Below are 19505 nucleotides of genomic sequence, written 5' to 3' on the forward strand. Positions count from 1 at the left end.
ATACATAGGGACAGCATTCACATGGGCCAAATGTGCAGAGGATGTAAATCTGTAGCTCCATTGCAGACCAGGGAGCTAGGCTGATTTGGACCAGCCCCTTGGGATCCAGTTCGCTTTATTTTTGAAACCCTCCATGGAATTTGCAATCGACAGATTCACTGTCTCTGCTTCCCTCTAGTCCTCCAGCATCAGCCTCCTTTCGGAGCCCTTGCACCATCTGGCTGGCGGTGGTGAGAGAACCTTCTCCTATGCAGCTCCGGTCACCGGGAGCAGCCTTTCTGTATTTCCCTCGGTCTCCTCACCTAGCCAGTCTCACCTGCGATCCTCCCTCTTTTTCCTGTGCTTGTCTCTCTATCTGTCCAGCCTTGGGTTTTATATGGTCGCCGATCATGGTTGTCTTTGGGCTCCTCTCACATAAAGTCAATGGCAAAGTCCCTCCTGGGTGTCTCCCCTCACTTAGATGCTTCCCCGCTGCTCTGCTGTTAAGAACTCCGTGACTCTCGTTTACGGGCGCGGGTCTCGATTTGGATGAGACACGTTATGCCAACCGCTATTGCACGGTGGCGTTTTCTCCCGTTTCTGTGGAGCCAAGTGGGATTTCGCGTGGACGTGGTAAAAGTTCGGCCAGCTGGAGAGATGGGTTTCTGCTGCGTGCAGGGTAAAAGTCCGTCGGTGTCTCCGGAGCGGCTACAGACCACCTGTGACTGTGAGGGTTTTGGGAGAAATTCTCTCTGATGAAGCTGACCTTACACCGGCGGGCATCACGCTGACATAAATGGTCGTCAGCCCTGGATCTTGGGGCTGGGGAAGAAAACAGGGCAAGAGCAGACAGTGAGTGCGCAAACCAAGCAATGCACGTGGCTTGAGGCGCCAACAAACCCCCCTGCCGCCCCCGGGCTTCGGCTGCCACTTTCAGCATTAAAGAGAGCAGGAAGCAAAGCACCCGCTGGCCCATCCGCCAGGGGAGCTGAGTTCAAGGATTGCCTGTCCTGTTCCCAGCCCTGCAGGAAGAAGGAGACGTGTAATACGCTGGCAGAGTGTGTGTGCATGTGAGTGTGGTGGGCCACTGGAAGATAACAGCCTACTACTGCTGCCATCTAATTCAAACTGGAGCAGGGGCAGAGAAGGGCTGCCAGGGTGAGCCGGGGAATGGAGAGCTGATCGTTCCAGAGAGGCTTGTTTAGCCTAGCCAAAGGCAGGCTGAGAGGGGAATCTCATTGCTCTCTGTGCATACAGCGGGGGAAACACCAGGGAGGGAGAAGAGCCATTGAACTAAAGGACAATATTGGCGCCAGAACAAACGGGGATAAACCGGCCAGGAGTAAATTGAGGCTGGAGATAAGAAGATTTCTAACCATCAGAGGAGGGAGCTTCTGGGGCAGGTTCTCAGTAGCAGCAGTGTGGGGAGGGGAAGGGGTAAACAACCCAGTTGGTTTGAGGATGGAATTTGATCAAGTTTATGAATGAGATTCTGCGAGGGGGGTGGCTGAGAGAGCAGGGACAGGCCTCCGGGACCCAGGAGGTCCCTGCTGGTCCTACGTTACGTAGGACCCTGGAGCTCAGGGTCAGAGATTTGTGCTGTGGGGCTGAACGTTCGGGGATGAAAACCCGCTGGCACCTCATGGTGCGGGGCTGTTGTGCAAACAGCCAGCTCGACTGCTGAAAACGCTTTGCCCGCGTTCCCAGGCCGGACGCGTCTAGAGCCAGCGAATGAGTCGGGCAAACCTCCCCAGACACGCTCATCTGCACCTCCAGCGCCGGCCCCTCAGCAGATGTAAATCAGGAATAACTCCACTGAACCCAGTGGAGGATCGGGCCCAACCTCTTTTCTGCTCAGCATGGGTTGGCCCAATTTGTTTGCTGTGACCTATCATGTGCTCCTACAGCGAAGGGCTGGATGCAATAGGGGTGAGGAGCGGATGGCTGATGACAGCCGTTTCCTCCACGGGGAGGCATTAACTGCAGGGCGAGCAATGAACTGCACACGAACTCCCTCTCACCTGAGCCGGGTCTGGAGGTAGCCCGGTGGCGGAGGCGTAGATTGTGGTGCACTCAGAGCACTTCACCACGGGAGGGGGGCGAGAGCCTTTCTGCTGCTGTGCAAAGAGAGAAAAGTGTGAGCCCAACATCTTTAGCGGAAGGAACCCACCACTTCCTGCCCAGATAGAGAGGCGAGCCGCATGTGCTAACTGCAGCCATCAGCCTCCTGGAGACCACGCTCCACGCTCAAAAGTGGGCCAGGAAACCACCTTTGACTGTGAGGGTCTTGGGAGAAATTCTCTCTGATGAAGCTGACATTACCCTGGCTGCTTCCGAATTACAGGCTACATTCCCCCAGGCCAACATATAGGCCAGCATGCCGCTCTACACCACCACCAGCCAGCAGAACTGGCCCCAGTCTCTCCCAGCGGGACATGCAGAGAGCTCCTGGCTATGGATGGGTTAGCAGGGCTGTGAGCCTCGGGTCCAGAACTGGCCAGATGTGCAGAGGGGCTGCCTGCTCAAAGAGAGTCTCCCTGCTGCTCCAGCCCCAGTCTCTCCCAGCGGGACATGCAGAGAGCTGCCAGCTACGGCCCAGTGCCTGGCCAGAGACCAGACTCATCTCGCTGGAGTGTGACTGCCGCTGGGTGCCAAGCCAGCCGCCCAGAGGCGAAATCCCCAGGCACTGCACAGCCGCTCCACACAGTCCCTGACAGCCGGCTTTAGCCACCTCAGCTTCTGCAACAAAAAAACCCTGATTCTGATCTCATAGTGCGTCCTTTGGTCCACGCTATGTATGGATTCAGTGATGAGCCTCTATCGACCCCCAGTGGCCAAAAGTGTCTGACTCTCAGGGCTGCCTGCCTGCTCCTTGAGACTCGCCCAGTGAGCAGAGCCACGTTTGGGGTAAACTCCCACTGAACTAGGAAATGACCTCAGCGTTGGACAGGAACCGCTTCCAGTACGAAACTGTGACGTGGCTAGTTGCTCTCCATTCAGAGCTGTCTCTGAAGTTATCAGTATTTATGCTGCAGCAGGTGAGATTCTCCTTACGGGGGGTCTTGGAAGCGTTTTCGTTGACCACCCCTCATGCATGGCAGCCAGGTTATGACGGGGAGAAGTTTGCCACAGTGCATCAGCCGACTCCTTCAAATGCCTCAGCAGCAGAACTGTGTGTGACGTGCCTCTCGCTCAGCGATGGCACTGGTGCGGCAGGCAACAGGGCTGCACAGGGGTCGCTGAGGGCAGAATTTGGCCTGCAGAAACTCGGGTGATTTGCAAGAAGGGAAGAGCTCAGCATGGCTTGCCCAGGGGGGAATGTAGCTGGGCTGGCTGCTAGGAACCAGCGCAAAACGTCCTCTTAGTGACTAGATCAGGGAGTCACTGAGAGGTGAGAAACGTGGGGCTAGTTCTCAAGGCCCTCAGAGCTGCACGAACGTCCCCGTGCCCCATAGGGAATGTCTACACCCCACGCTCAGGTGTGAGCCCCAGCCCCCTTTCCATCCACACACAGATCAGTCTGACTCGGGTCAGCGAGCGCTCGGGACCCTGCTCAGGAGATGGTCAGAGCCCAAGCCCAGCTGGGACTCAGGTCCAAGCCCTGTGATTTTGCAGCACGGACGCAGCTCAAGCTGCAGCTCCGAGTCAGAAGGTCTGTGTAGTGCAGTGTGGATGGGTTAGCAGGGCTGTGAGCCTCGGGTCCAGCAACTGGTAGCCCAGGTTTACGATACATCCTGGATGCTCAGGTGCGGGCTTGGAAACACAGAGTCCACAAGCCCGGGTCCCACAGAGCTGCAGTGCAGACATAGCCATAGACACTCCTCTAAAATTGCCCCTGTGAAAACTCAGCTGGGGCCAGGCCATTTGGCGGCAGCTGCGCGAAGCGGAGTGGAATCCACCCCCCCCCCCATAGCTGCGTCTTTCCCTGCTCAGCAGACAGGGCGTAACCTTCTTCAGGGCAGTAAAATGAGAAGACTCAAGTGACGCAGGTACAGGGACAGGAAGGAGCTCAGCTAGGTTAGGGTTGTCAATTTTGGTTGGATGGATTCCTGGAGATTTCATCGCTTGACATAATCTTTAATTAAAGATTAATCTTTAATTCCTGGAGACTTCAGGCCAATCCTGGAGAGTTGGCAGCCCTAAGCCAGGTGAACATCGTGAGTTTTCTGAATAGAGCTGAACGCTAATGCAGTTTAAAATCAGTCCCAGAAGGGTGTCAATTCCCCTTTGTGCGGAAACGCCTATACACGACTCAAACCCAAGCGAAGCAGGACGTAAGTGATACATGAGCCTTGTGGCCCTCTTCCCAGGGTAAAATTTACCCATGTTGTAGATGGGACTTTAACCTTCTAATGATTTAGTTGGTGTTGGTCCTGCTTTGAGCAGGGGGTTGGACTAGATGATCTCCTGAGGTCTCTTTCAACCCTGATATTCTATGATTCTATGAATGGAAGGCCATGGCCACCTAGGTGGGCGCTGGGTGGCTGTCGCACACAAAGAGCAAACGCCCAAACTCACCTCCACTCTCTGGACTTGTGAGTAAATTGTGCAACTTTCCTTTTCCTCCTTCAGCTGAGAATGATCTTCTTGGCCTGATTGGAAAAACAATTGCAAGGGTTGTTAGGGCAGGAGACCCACAGATGTGACCGTGTCAGCCTTGTGATCTAGATTCGTAGAGATACAGGCAAGGACCTGTCAGACGACATCACAATTCTTGCAGTCTAAGCATTCGTCAGCAGAATAAGTTCCTAATAAAATTCTGGCTTCCTCTAAGATGGCAGTTCCCAAGCTGTTGGAAGTTCAGCTGCCTGAAACCGGTCACATCCCCCTTCAACTCCACCAGGTGTCGTAAAAGGCTGACGGACCGGGCAGGTCAAAAATTTTCCATCCATATGGTTTTTTGACAGAAAAATTAAGGTTCTCGGCTAAACAAAAAATTTTCATGAAAAGTGTCTGCTTTGGGCAGAAAATTTCAATAGTTTGTCAAAATATTTAAGCCAAAAGTTGAAATAGGTCCATTTAAAATGGCCTCATGGAAGTTGTAGTTCCACATGATTTATGCTCCCATTCGTCTTTATGGGCTGAACTCTCTGGTTGGACTGCATTTCCCATGATGCACCTTGCCCAGGGATTCCTATGCTATATTTGCTCCCCTTATAAAGATGGGAGAGAGCCATGCATCATGGGACATGTAGTTCAACCAGGCGCCTGGCCTGTAGAGGACAATGGGCGCATGAGGTGCCCAAACTACAACTTCTAGGAGGATCAGCCATTGCCTGGCACTTTGTGCAGTCATTTGCACCTATGCAAAGTGGGTGTAAAACACTGTTTTTCTGATTTGCACTCACATCGCACTAACATAAGTGCCTGCACAAGGCGAAGCACAAGGGTGAATTAATTGCACCTTGCCTTTCTATTTATCTAAGATGTACGCGAGATACCTATCATGTTTGTTATATCTAGGCTAGGATCCCTCACTTCCCTTGAAGTCATGAGAGGAGATCATATCACAAGAGCATATGATGAAGTATTTGTCACATGATGTTCGAGTGGTTACATTTTTTTTTAACCTTCCTTCCTGCCTCTTAACTCTGTATGCTGGGTGGAAAAAAATACATCTATTCTCTTTGAAACTAAAATAAACTACTAGGTGGAGTTCCCTTGAGACTGAATGCACGGCTAGTCTGCTCAATTCAGGTGAAATTTACCCATGTGCAGAGACGCAGCACAAAATCTACGCACGCAGGCATTTCCAGGCTGGGTCAGAGCCAGGGGCTAGTTAACCCACTCGCCTGTATCTGACAGTGGCCAAGCACCGGATGCTGAAGGCCAGGTCTGCGCTAGAACCTTTTGCTGGAGTAGTCATGTGGTTAGGGGTGTGATTTTTACTGATGTTTTAATACCGGCAAAAGCCCTAGCATAGGCACAATTACACCAGAAAAAAAGTGCTTTTGTGGGTATGGCTTGTTTCGTTTGGGGAACCAGAATATGCCACACCAGCAAAAGCAATTTTTTTTGCCGCATAAACTGCATTTACACTAGGTAGATTTGCCAGGATATCTATATACCCGCAAAGCTTTTCCAGTGTAGGCCTGGCCTCAATCTCTCCCTGCCTCAGGTCCCCATGTGTAAAAAACCAGCACTTCCCTACATCACAGGGGAGCTGCGAGCATGACTGTATTAAACATTGTGAGGGGCCCAGTTGCTGCAGTGATGGGGGCCAGGTAAGTACCTTAGAGAGACAAAACTCTGGATGTTCTCATTATCTGGTGTATATGTCCAACCCCTCTTTGCATGCTGCTAAATGTTTGGCCTCAATGACATCTTGTGGCAATGAGTTCCACAGGCTAATGAAGGAGGACTTACGTGGTGCAAGGACTGTGTGCTGGCCCTTCGCACAGGGATAAATTTCACCCTAAAGTCGTATCTAAACACAAGTGTCGTACAGCTTTAACTATATTGGCGTATAGTGCTACAATCCCCCCACTAGAGTGGACGGAGTTATGCCAGTAGGTAAGGTGTTTATTCTTGTATGAGAAGGGGAATAAACTATACTAAGCTACCTTTATGCTAGTATCACTAGGGTTGTACTGGTATAAATGATTACAGCTCTAACTGGAAGCGTTATACCAGTACAAAAACTGTGCATTGACCAGGACAAATGCTTGGTCAACATTCAAGAGTTAGGTTGATGCGCAGCAGCTTATGTCAACCTAACCATGGAAGTGTCCATGCTTAAATTTGGCTCCCGCCAATTTAGCTGTCCTGCTGCGCCGACATAACGCCACCTCCCAGAGCGGCGTAGAGTCACGGACAATGTCATTCAGTCGACGCGGTGTTGTGAAGACACTCCATGGCTTACATCGACTGTTACTGGTTTTCATGCGCCATCCCACAATGCCCCACGCTGACAGTACAATCGATACAAGCGTTGCTGGTTGAGGACGCGCACCGCCGACACAAGGAGCACGGTGTAGCCACGCACGAGCGCTGTAATTACTGCGGCGGCTGTATGCCGACAGACGTTAGGTTTACAGCGTGGACTTGGCCTAAGACCATAACAAGTTCCCAATGCCTTGAAAACCTACCTCTGTGTCTCAGCCAGTAAGTGACCCCTGCACCGAAGACCAGGACCCCCACAATGGCCATTGGCACGATGGATTCCACGAGTTCATTCCTGAGCGAGCCTGGAAAGTGATTTACAAAGAAAAGAAGATGCTCAATAATTGGTCCCTGACCTTGGTGCCCTGTTCTAAGGGGAGGTGAGCGTTAAGCAGGAGCGAGGGCCCATGCAGCTTTAAGGTCACATTGCCGCTTCCTTTATCTCTTTAATCGCGGTTGATTATCTTTGTGTAGAACAGACAGAAAACACAGGAAGTGCAGAATCAGCAGAAGGTACGGAAGGCCCCAATCCAGGCTTCACTTGAAGTGTGTAAATAGCCCCGTTGGGACTCTCTCTGGCAGAGTAAAGGGGACATAAAAGCGGGAGTCAATTACAACCCCTTTCCGCCTGTATAGACTTCAGTGTATCTGAGCGTCAGATCCATTGTCTACACTAGGGCTCCTCATGTGCTTAACGTTAAGCACGCTCGTGTTTTGCTAGACCAGGGTAAAATTTTCAAAGGCGCCTAAGTGATTTAGGAGCCTAGGCGCCATTTTCAAAAGGGCCTTACTGCCCAGATTATCAAAGGTATTCAGACTCCTAACTCCCATTGGTTTCAAAGGACATTAGGAACCTAAATACCGTTGAGGGTCTGGGCTTTAAGAACCTAAATCTAATTGAAATTCAAAAGTCACTCGGGGCTGGATTTTTAAAGGTACTTATGCACCCAATGCCCATTAAAACCAATGAGAGTTGGGCACCTAAATACCTTTAAAAATCCAACCCTAAGTCTCTTGCTGTCCGTCAGCCTCACTGATGAGCCAGCAGCGTTAGGGTTAATTAGTGACCTGAGTAGCGATGGTGGAGCAGGGCCAGAGCTACGTAAATGGAGCTGGGAACTGCTGGAGGGGGGAACAAGGCGAGTTCTCCTCTGGGAGGAGCTGCTGGGGACAAGGTTGAGGTACCCCCAAGGTGTAGCGTAGGGGAGGGAGCAGGGGGGAATTGTGCTGGGGAAGAAGCCGTTCAGGAGAACCTTGGCCAAGGCCAGAAAGCCGATTCCAGTCGAGCCCCAGAGGGACAGAACAGAGAGGTGGACGTTGTTTGTTCGTGCACTTTAAGTTGGCTCTTTAGTAACCCCGGGAGGGGCGTGAACTGTCACATGACTTGGCATGAGGGCCGGGCCCTTGACGACCCCGAGGGGAAGTCGAAAGAAGACACCGTCTGGAACTGGCCATCGTGGGGCCAAGGCAGTGGAAGGAGGACGGGAGAGGCGAAGTCCCCTGTAACGCCGTGTCTAGGCACAAGGGGGCACCCTGGAGGTGAGAGCACCCGTGTACAAGTGCTCTTAAAATGTGGTCCTATGTGCCGAATTCTTACGCTTCCCAATCTGGTGCCAAATGCCTGGAGCTGCTCCACACATCGCTGCTTCGCTCTGGTTTTACAGCTGGTTTGCCAAGCTCCCGCTGGTGTTACACTGCGGCGGGGCGACGCCACGGAGGATGGACTACACCGAACGCTGATCTCTCGTTATTAATAGCTATCGTTGGTATTGGGGGGTGTCTAGGAGCCCCCGTCATGGACCAGGCCCCCATGGTGCTAGGCGCTGTACAAACACAGAGCAAAGGGACTGCCCCGCCCCCAAAGAGCTTCCAATCTACGTCGACCACAAGAGACAACAGGTCAAAGATGGGCGCACAAGGAAGCAAGGAGACAATGGAGGTCCTAATGTCAAACAACCGTGGATTGGATTCCCACTCACTCCAGGTCCCTTTATCTGGAGGCATAAAGAGGCCTGGAGGTGAATGAGAATCAGGCATAGACTCCTTATTGTCTTTTTTTATGTCTAAACTGGTTCTGCTCCTTAGGAGTTGGCTCCCAGCCCTGATGCTCTAGTTACCTTTGCAGTAGGACTGTCATACGGTCTATGTTTGTAAAGGGCCTGGTCCAGCTAATCACAAGGGGATGGTTTTTTCTCCCCCAACACAAGACAGCAAGGGGCAGGGTAGAAATCTGGGTCTTGCGCCCTCCGACTATGTTAATTCAAATGAATGGAGACTTATAAGAAAAATGTCCCAGGCTGAGGTTTAAATGTCTCATTAAAACACCCCATAAAAGTCCCCTGCGTCATAAAGGAGGTGTCAGAAAAACCCCAATGAGAGAGAGAGAGCTCTATCCCCCAGAGGCTATTCGAGAGGAAGTTCCCACGGAGGGTTTTAATGTTGCAGTAGGTGTGATTTATAACCAACCCTGGGCTTTACTGTACTGTAACCGGGGCTGCTGCATGATTAGCTCTGAAAACCAAGTGACCATGAAACCAAAGGTGGGATTTTTATTTACATTAAAGCTCCCGCAGGGCAAAGAGGTCTTTAAAGTGGATGCAAATTACCGTCACAGCCCCCGTTAAGGCTGCTTTATGCAGCCGGAGTGGTGTAAAAGACCCTGGTGTCAATCAGCCCTCTATGTCCTCAGCCCCACGAGGAACCTGACCGGTGCCCGGGTCTGTCTAGACGTAAATAGTGAGTAGATAAGGTGCCAGCAGATGGAGCTCAGGAATAGGAGGTGTAGTTGGGGGTCTGGAGGACCCCTACAAACGGCTCCTTACCCAAAGCTCTGAATGCCCGGAGCCCGCATCTGGCTGCTGAAATGGGCCCTTTGAGCTAGTCCTGCTTTACATGGGCATATGTGAGAGGAGAATCAGGCCTGTTGATTGCAATGGAGCTACGCTGATATGCACCAGCTGAGGATCTGGCCCGCTTAGGTACCAACGCTTCCTTCAGAGCCAAGCTCAATGCCCATGTCTTGGGTGGTGGCCGTGAGTTTAAGCCAGGTTGGCAGGGCCTGGGGCTCAGTTCTGAGCTCAGAGACTTGGGCCCATCCCTGTCTCTGAGGGTGGAGATGGATCCAGAGCCTGCACGGAAGACCCAATGCAAGGTAAAGATGTTGGGCCAAGGCCTGGCGCAGCTGATTTACGCCAGCTGGGGATCTGGCCCCTAGACCCAACGTAGCCAACAGCCAAGCGGCCCTTGGCCCCGGTGGGCCCAGGCACTGCACAGTCAGAGCAGATTTGCCCCTTTCTCCTCCAGCATCACTTACCGCCTGGCTTGTTGCTGCACTCCACCGAGGAGCTGAACCTGGTGGCTTGCTGGCTGACTCTGTTCCTGGCGGTGCACGTGCAAGAGAAGCTGCCCTCCCCCGGGGTGAAGGAGAGGTGCAGGAAGCTGTCATTGTAGGGTTGCAGCTGGGAGGTGTTGCCCTCGCTGCAGGTCCAGCTGTAGGTCACGTTATCCCCGCTCTTCACCATGCAGTTCAGGTTCATAGTGCAGCTCTCGTTCCCCAAGGTCTTGCTGACCATCTGGATGTCGGGGACGGACACCCGCTCTGTAGGGAGTGATGGGGAGGGGAGATGAACGGATTATCTGGGGAAGGATGGAACTGACAGCCCTGAGTGAAATGCTGCCGGCCGGATCCGGCTCCCAGTCCTGCTCTGGGTCATCCCCTCTCCAGGGCATTTAAACACCAGCAACATCGGCGCCATTCGACTGAGCAGGAAGTTCTCGCCGCTAAGGCCTTCCCTGGCTGCCGAGTTCGGAGCAGCTCCATGAGTAGTGTTCTATGCAAATTATGCCGTGGGGTCATCTGCATATCTGTGAATAATTTGCATATGCCCATGAATGTCAGATTATGTGCCCCAAGCAAGGCTTGCACAAAACGTGGGTGCTCTCACTAGGGCGGCTGGGTGCTGGGGTGTCTGTAGCAGGTGGGGAGGAGGGTGGCTGGGTGTGCTGGGTAGGTGCCAAAGGGCGTATGGGCCATTGGGTGTTGGAGGGTGTCTGAACGGCGCTGAAGCTGCTGCAGTGGGTGAGTGCCAGGGTCTCTACAGCACCCCCTGCAGGGAGAGGCTGGGACTGGAATAGGCAGCAGCTCCTCCCACAGCCAGCGCGCTTGCCCCATGCCAATGGCCTTTTCTCCTAGCCACTGACCAGCCACAGAGCTACACCAGCTATTGGGACCCAGGATTAGGCTGACCAGACAGCAAGTGGGAAAAATCAGGACAGGGGGTGGGGGGTAATAGGTGCCTATATAAGGAAAAAACCCAAATATTGGGACTGTCCCTATAAAATCGGGACATCTGCTCACCCTACCCAGGATAGTTCCCCAAACCTGCATACGAATACTGTGCTCATTACCATACACTTCCAACCGGAGACGCAAAAACTCTTCCTCAGAGCCTTTGTTCACCATGTATTCATAGCGCCCTGCATCCGTTCTCTTGGTGTCCAGTATTTCCAAGGAGAAGTTCTCAGGATGAAACTTGATCTGCTCCTTCATGTGATTGGTATGATTGTTTCCAGAATAGCTGATGATAAGTTTCCTGCTGGTTCCAACGGACGTATCTAGTTTCCATAGAGCGTTGCTAAATTGCACAGTAAAATTCTGAAATTCGGGTGTTATGCTCAACAGCGTTGGGCCCCCCAGGCTTCCATAGACTGTTTTTTCTGACTCAGAGCTTGTGCCTACAAGGAGCAACGAAACAGAGTTAGCGCAGACATGAGTTGATGTTTTACAGACAGCAACGTACACAGCGTTGTCCACCCCAGGAGTTCAAAAATCACGCGTCATACCTCAAAAACATCATGAGATGTTTAAAAAGTTATATATTCTGGAGCTCTTTTATTTGCCATCAGCTTGCTGAGCCTTTAGGGTTACAGTCAGGCTTCTTTTTCTCCGCAAACAGGAGCACTAGAAATGTACTTTCATTATTTTTTCCAATGAAAGCGGAGATACTCACCTAATCACGTGACTCCAGGACCTGGGGTTTGAAGAAACCTCCCTCCCCCTCCAGCAAAAAGCAGACTCATGATCAAATTACAAGAGTTGGCAACAAGCCATCAAAAGTTTGGTGTCCAAGCTCCATCAACTAGCAAGCCCTGTTCCATTACGAAGAGTGTGATTATGTCTTGGGCTGCACTGCTGCTCCATAAGAACGGCCAGAGTGGGTCAGAACAAAGGGCCATCCAGCCCAGCATCCTGTCTTCCAATAGTGGCCAGTGCCAGGTGCTTCAGAGGGAATGAACAGACCAGGTGATCATCAAGTGATCCATCCCCTGTCGCCCATTCCCAGCTTCTGGCAAACAGAAGCCAGGGACACCATCCCTGTCTATCCTGGCTAATAGCCATTGATGGACCAATCCTCCAGGAACTTATCTAGTTCTTTTTTGAACCCTGTTATAGTCTTGGCCTTCACAACATCCTCTGGCAAGGAGTTCCACAGGTTGACTATGCACAAGGGGGAGTAAGACAAGTGGGCAGGGAGGAGTGTAGTCTTGGCTCTGCCCCCAGCACACCATCCAGCGCCGCACAGTTAGTGAGGGCCAGAGGCTGATGATGGCGCTGCTGGTGGAAGGGCGAAGCAGGGTTCCGATTGTGCCTCTCTGAATTTTTCCCTTCCCTGCTCTGCTCCCAAGAAGGAACCATTGCCTATATGTGGCAATGAAAGGCTCTGGCTGTGGAAAGGCAGGGAGACACTAGGCTGCTAAAAATCACAGTGTAGACAAGGGAGGCCCAGCTTGGGTATGTAGCGAGAACGTAGGGTACATAGCCTAGGGTTGAGGCATGTCTTTATTCTACTTGCCTAAGCATTGCCTCGCTGGCTGCACAGCTGTTTGTACCCGGGCTAGAAGGCATGCGGTGCATGGACTCCACATGCCGCTGAAAGGAGCGTGCAGTGTAGACGGACCTTTCGATCTGTATTAACGAGAACGCTTGGCAGCCCAAAGCTGGGAACACCCCAATATCCGCCAGGGCCAAGAACACACCAGCCCGTTTGGGCAAGACACCGAAAATGTTTTCAATGGATGTTCCGTCTCTATTTGAGTCGGTTGAAAACAGGAACCCTTGCAACGCATGTCTTTCTAAGAAATCTGCACCTGGTGTCACTCGGCTGTTCTCCCAGGGCAGCCAGACCCCCAGCACATGCCGTCTGGCCAGCGTTCCACTGACGTCAACGGCTCAGAGCCCAGCTATCGTAAGTTGGTGTCGCGCTGTGACACCAGCTGAGGCTCTGGCCCATTGTCTCACTGAAATTAGCGACAATGCTTGTCCGGCCAGGTCAGGGTGGCAGGGGCTGGCCCAGTTGGCCGACGCCCGGGCTGGTTCGCGTACCAAGAACCCCCGCTCCCTTCGCGAGCCGACAGGAAACCCTCGAAAAATCGACACAAGCGAAAAAGTTTTCATTTTCAGCAATGTTTTTCTTCAAGTGCTTTTAGGTTGTCAGAAGAAAAGGCAGCTCTGTGATGATCTCCCTGCTGCTTTCACCAGCCCTCTGCTTAGCTGAGGGGCCAATTGCTAATCACACCAAGGCCTTGTCTACACGCACAGCTTGTACCACTTGAACGATGGGGGGCTAGTTAAAGCGATACAACCCCCCCAGTGTGAATGCAGTTAGACAGGTGGAAAGGTGCTTTATGTTGGGCTAGCTATTCCTACAGAGAAGGGGAATACGTTATACCGGTCCAAGGCACCTGTATAACTTACACCGGGATTGTACTGGTATAACTACCCCGGGTGGCACTGGGCTAACTACACTGGTAGAATTAAAACTCACAGCCCTAAATGAAATAGCTAAACCGGTGTAAAAACTGTGTTTCGCGTCAGACGAAGGCTCCGTTGCAAAGCCAGAGCAGAGCGTGCGAAGAGACCCGGACTCAATAAAGCGTCTTCGCTGATGAGCGGCGCTTGCCCTGGTTTGAAGGCATCCAAAGCGGACGTTCGAAACCCGCCAGGGTTCTGGGGCGGCCTTTAAGCGCAGGATAAAGGGGAAAGTCTTTGCTTGACTCAGAGCAGTTCTGAGACAGACTCCATGCTGGAGGTGACAGTCCCTGGCAACGTGAGGCTTAGTTAGATTAGTGTGCTTTTTTCTGGGAACTGTGGCCTCAGGAAGGTGATGACAAATGAGAATGAGTTCAGAGGGAAAAAATGACTGTTGCAAGGGTTATCTGTAAATAGCTGATAAAAGGTTAATAAATGAGGAGTCAGTTGTTTTAATAAATGACCTGTTGGCCTGGATGATTACACAGCCCAGCCTGCTAGAATACCTTCAACTGGACCATGGAGAACAATGGTTTTCAACCTTTTTTCATTTGCGAACCCCTAAAACATTTCAAATGGGGGTGCGGATCCCATTGGAAAGCTTAGACCCCCAGGGCTCCGCCGACCACAGCTTGAAAACCACTCATCTGTAGCACGTGTCTGTAACATGCTCGCATCGTTGATTTGTTCATTTACCCTAAATGGAACCTTAATATGAGGGGCTGCAGGCATTTACTGCCACAGCAAAGGGGGTAAGGAGACAGGCCACTGTCTAGAAGTATTTGACAGGAGGGGAATTGTTCAGCGTGGATCATTGCCCAGGAGGAAGGAGCTGAAATTGTGAAATTTGGATGGCGTCTCCCAGGGAAATCTCCTTCGAGTGAGGTGTGTTAGATTGTGGGGTCGGGCGGGAGACCCATCGCTTGAATCCCTTAAAACTAGACTGGGCTCAGTTCTCGAGAAGGGAGCGCTGCGAAATGTTTGCAATGAAATCTCACAGCGGATGGAATTCAGCAGTGACCCGCCGACGGAACGGAGCCGTTAGCGAGAGATGGGCAGGGGGGAAAAGATGATCTTGTGTTTGAGGCACGAGGCTGCAGACCAAGAAATCCACATGCAATTCCTGCCTCTGCTGTACACTCCCTGCTTGGCCTTAGGTAAAGCTCTGGCCCTCGGTTTCCCCAGCTAAGATTTTCAAACGTGGCTAGTGATTTTGGGTACCCAACTTTAGAAATAAGTCTGAGATTTCTAACAGGGAGGGCGATTAACCATTGGAACAAAGTGCCGAGGGAAGCAGTGGTTCCTCCGTCTCTTGACATCTCAGATGAAGACTGGAGGCCTTTCTGGAAGAAATGCTTTAGCCAAACACAAGTTATTGGGCTCAATACAGGGGTCAGAGGGTGAAATTGAATGACCTGTGGGACTGGAGGCTCTAATGGTCTCTTCTGGCCTTAAAATCCATGAAACGTGAGACAGCTCAGAGGGACTGCCTTGTCAGAGTGCCAAGCACCTGCCTTCTGAAAGCCAAGTGCCTTTCAAGTGTCTCAAGTAGGGAACCCAAAAGGCCTGTTGGCAAATGTCAGGCCCCCATCTGTGAGCGGAGCATCATAAATCCTCTCCTTCACACCGGGCTACTGTCAGGCTCAACGCTCGTTAGGTGCTCAGACAATGGACTGATCCGCGCTACGGAAAAACACAGTTAATAAAAACAATTTTAAACCTCCTCATTTTGACTTGGGGACGTGTGTGTGTGTGTGTGTGTGTGTGTGTGTGTGCGTGTGTGTGTGTGCGCGTGTGTGTGTGTGTGTGTGTGTGTGCATGCGCGCACAGAGATACATAGATTGGGGTCAATGAAAAATGCCCAGGACTGTCCATTTCTCCTGGAGAGAACTTTGTGAAGGCATCAGCCCTCCTTGGTTGGGGGAAGTCCCGGAGAGCCCCTTTCCTCCCGTTACCTAGGGTACAATGATTCACATTCACCCGTCCCATTGATTACCGAAGCTTTGTTTTTGTAGGAAACATTAGTAGTGAGGGATGCCAGCTCATCATAGACTGAGTTGTTGTTGTCAGTTAAACTGGAAGCAAAAACAACTCATTTTCCCGCCCGCTCTTTCCTATGAATTATTTCCATGAGAGGAGGGGGTTTGCCCCACACAGAAAAACAACACAGGGGGGTTCACCCCCCCGATAGCAGATCCCCATCCGGCCTAGTTTGCAAACACACAGTTGTACAGTTTCAGTAAATACCATAAACCATCACAAAATAGCCCACTCAGCATGTAGCTGTGTGTTCCCAGGATGTGGCGGGAATAGACGACGCGCTTGGTTTTCATTACTGCTAGTACCAGAGTGTAATTGAGAACCAGGCCCGAGAATGGTGTGTTGTGATTGGGATCTTAACAGCGACTGATGGAAAAGCCCTGTTACATCATCTCAAAAATCCCTCGGCCAGGGCAGAGTGCCCAGCCAGCGCGCACATCCAGTACGAAGCAGGCATCTCACCTGAACTCTGACAACAGGCAGCACCGAGTAAGACAGAATCCAGGTGAGAACCCGGCTAGAGTTCCAATGGAAAAGCTCACGCTGGGATCAGAGATGGGCAGTGAGTCTAAAGCAGCTCTCATGCTATGGGGGACTTTTTTGGTATGCCCCCGACACAGAAAACCCCAAGGGGAAGTTACAGCATGTATTCGCCTGGTATGAAGCCAGTTTTGAACCAACCAAACCAATGAGAAATTCCAAACTGAGGCTGTCTCGTGGTCTTCTCCTTTTCTTTAACTCCTCTCATTTTGCCCCATATTGCAGCACATTCAGTAGATGGTGTCTTGCGCATTGTTAATGTTGCCTAGTGGTTCGAACAGGAGCGCGGGGGTCTGGACTCCTGGGCTCTAGATCTGGCTCGGAACTAGTGTCTAGAGTCAGGGGTCCATCTCTGCTGCTGCCTGGGTGTGTAATTATGGGCAATCTGTCAGCCTTCCAGGTCCGCCCCTTCTGTGAAATGGGGATAATCTCACTGGCCGCCCACCCAAGCAGTTTGAGAGGCTCTGTCATTAATGCCTTGAAAGGGTTTAGAGACCCATGAATGGAAGGGGCTAGGGGTGTGCAAAGCATCCTCACCGAGCCCTAAGATGGAGGCACAACAACAAAGTTACAGACAGAGAATCGACCTCTGTCCGGTTCCCGTTGCTTTGTTTGACGTGAGGCACGTCCTTGTTGTCCTGCGTGTACTTTGCTTTTTAAACAGGCTTCAAATAATAGGAAAGATTTTTTTAATCTTCACTTTTGACAGTTGTTACACCTGCCCTGAATGACAGGAAAATCCTAATAGGATTCCAGAAGTCTTGACTCCCGTTCCCCCTCTTCTAACCACTAGCCACACATCCCCCACAAACTGGGAACAGATCCCAGCAGTGCTGACTTCCAATCTAACCACTAGACACACGCTCCCTTTAGCAAGACATGGCACATGCATCCCTGGACAGAGAGTAGCCAGTAAAGCCATCTCCAGAGCCCTGGAAAGAACAGAGTCTTCTCTGCATAGAAATCCGAGATCACAAAGACCTGCAGCATTAGGGTGATTTCATCCGTCCCACCAGGATCACCCTGGCCAGTGCACGCCGGCTCCCTACACGCTGTTCCACGGAGGTTTGCGACACAATCCATTTCTAGACTTTGAGCCATCAAGTTTTAAGTGATGTAAACTTTGGGGCTGACCCCCCCGTTCAACAGCCTGACCGACAGAGCTCACCGTTTGTAAACTTCACCTGACAGCCAGCCTCCATCTTCCCAATTTCACCCCATTCCTCCTAGGTGTTCATTAACTGTTATTATTTATTGTGGGAGCATCTCGGACCCCCAGTCACAGACCAGGACCCCCTGCGGCTAGGCTCCCTGCAAATCACGGTAAGTGACAGATTCTCTAAATAGTTCTGTTGACGTCAACGGGACTACTTGTGAAATAAGGCACTACACACCCCCTGAGTAAGGGGGGCAGAGACAGGTACCGAATGCTTTCTTACGAATGATTCACCCAGCTCTAATATACATTGTAAAATGATTCCTTGCTGCACATATACAGATCGAGCTCTCTATCTCGGTTCTCATCTCCCTTCACAGTCCTGTGAGCCTCCCCATATTAAAACAATATGATCTATACACCCTCTTCAGAAAGCTATTCCTCTTTTTAATGCAGATTTGTATTCTGGCTATAAAGCAAAGCAGCATCTGCCTCATGCATGAGAAAAGCAATTGTCACATATAGCTCTGAACAGCATACACCCGCAAATCAGTTTGCACCAAGCCATTTAACCATAGGAAAACGTACATACCCCCAGCACAGCAAAAAGAAATGATCAGCAAAATGCATTCACTGCAGTCCATCTCTCGACACATGAAACTTTGCTTGCAGTGGACTTAGTATTTAAAGGTCTGCTGACACCACATACAGTAAGACCAGGTGTATTCAAATAAGACGCAAGCTGGGACCACGCATGTTTCCTGTTTTTGGTCTGCTGTGTCTTTCCTTTTTTCTTGGGGTGGAAAGTATTCAAAGTATATAGAGTCACACTGCTTAATGCTTTACTGCATCCGTCTCCAGCAGCTCACAGATAACTAGAATGTGATGTGGATCGATATATAGATAGCTGGATAGTTAATACAAAACAAAACAAAACAAAAAGCCAATGTTAAGTAACAGCTAAGATTGCTTAAATGAAAAATCCACCCAGTTCAGTTCCTGAAAAGCAAAGAAATGACCCGTAGGACTAGGAGACTCCCTTTCCCTTATCACGAATAGTGCTGTCAGCTCACAGACAATAGACTCATAGACTTTAAGGTAAGAAAGGACCATTATGATCATCTAGTCTGACCTCCTGCACAACGCAGGCCACAGAATCTCACCCACCCGTTCCTGTAACAAACCCCTAACCTATGTCTGAGCTATTGAAGTCCTCAAATCGTGGTTTAAAGACCTCAAGGTGCAGAGAATCCTCCAGCAAGTGACCCGTGCCCCACGCTGCAGAGGAAGGCGAAAAACCTCCAGGGCCTCTGCCAATCTGCCTTGGAGGAAAATTCCTTCCCGACCCCAAATCTGGCGATCAGTTAAACCCTGAGCATGTGGGCAAGACTCACCAGCCAGCACCCAGGAAAGAATTCTCTGTAGTAACTCAGCGCTACCCCTATTCCTCTAACTCCCACTGCAACACAAACCATCAACTTCAACCTCACACTTTCACAGACACATCGCATCCCATGAACATAAAGAGTGACCCGTGTAAACTGCACCTGTCAATAGAGCAGCATCCAAACCCCATCAATCAGGCCCCACAAAATCACGAGACTGGCTTATAAATCAGGAGATGTTTGTAAAAACAAAAATAACCACCATTCGGGTCTTTTCCTTTGCCTTTTGTTTCGGCGCTTCTAGTCACTCGGTTCATGTTTTCAAGCTTTTCTCTGCCACCACAAGGCTAGAAACTTACTTTTAAAGAAATGAAAACTCAGATTTTCTTGCAAGCTCTTAAAACCAGGTGCTTTAAGGTAAGCCCCAAATAGAGGTCAGAGTTAAGGGTTTACATTATAGTCTGGTCAGGCCCCACGAGGACATTGTGCCTTCTTGCTAGGTGGGATGCTGCGGCCTTTCCTTCTCCTATTGCCACACAAGCCAGGACTGAGCCCCACAGCTTTGCTTAAGCCCACGCAGGACCAACCTGTGAAAAGCCAGCCCGCAGGAATTCACTTCGTGGCAGCTGTGTAAAGGGCGCACCAGCCCGAGACCATCTGCTGTGTGTATTATATTCTCTGAGCACTACGCTAGTTTTACCTGCCAATAGCCTCA

At 51.0% G+C, this 19505-nt stretch overlaps 1 protein-coding gene across 1 annotated transcript; it reads right to left on the reverse strand.

The window, feature by feature from the left end:
- Nucleotides 1–687: 687 nt before the first annotated feature.
- Nucleotides 688–18112, reverse strand: LOC112110527 (signaling lymphocytic activation molecule-like). Its single transcript, XM_024205576.2, is given in 7 exon segments — nt 688–801; nt 2001–2096; nt 4498–4571; nt 7068–7166; nt 10175–10459; nt 11269–11595; nt 17998–18112. Coding segments are annotated over 7 exon segments (1110 nt in total).
- Between the last annotated feature and the right edge of the window lie 1393 nt (nt 18113–19505).

The sequence above is a fragment of the Terrapene carolina genome, unplaced genomic scaffold (assembly GCF_002925995.2).
Source record: "Terrapene carolina triunguis isolate 2854851 unplaced genomic scaffold, T_m_triunguis-2.0 Scaffold227, whole genome shotgun sequence".
NCBI lineage: Eukaryota > Metazoa > Chordata > Testudines > Emydidae > Terrapene > Terrapene triunguis.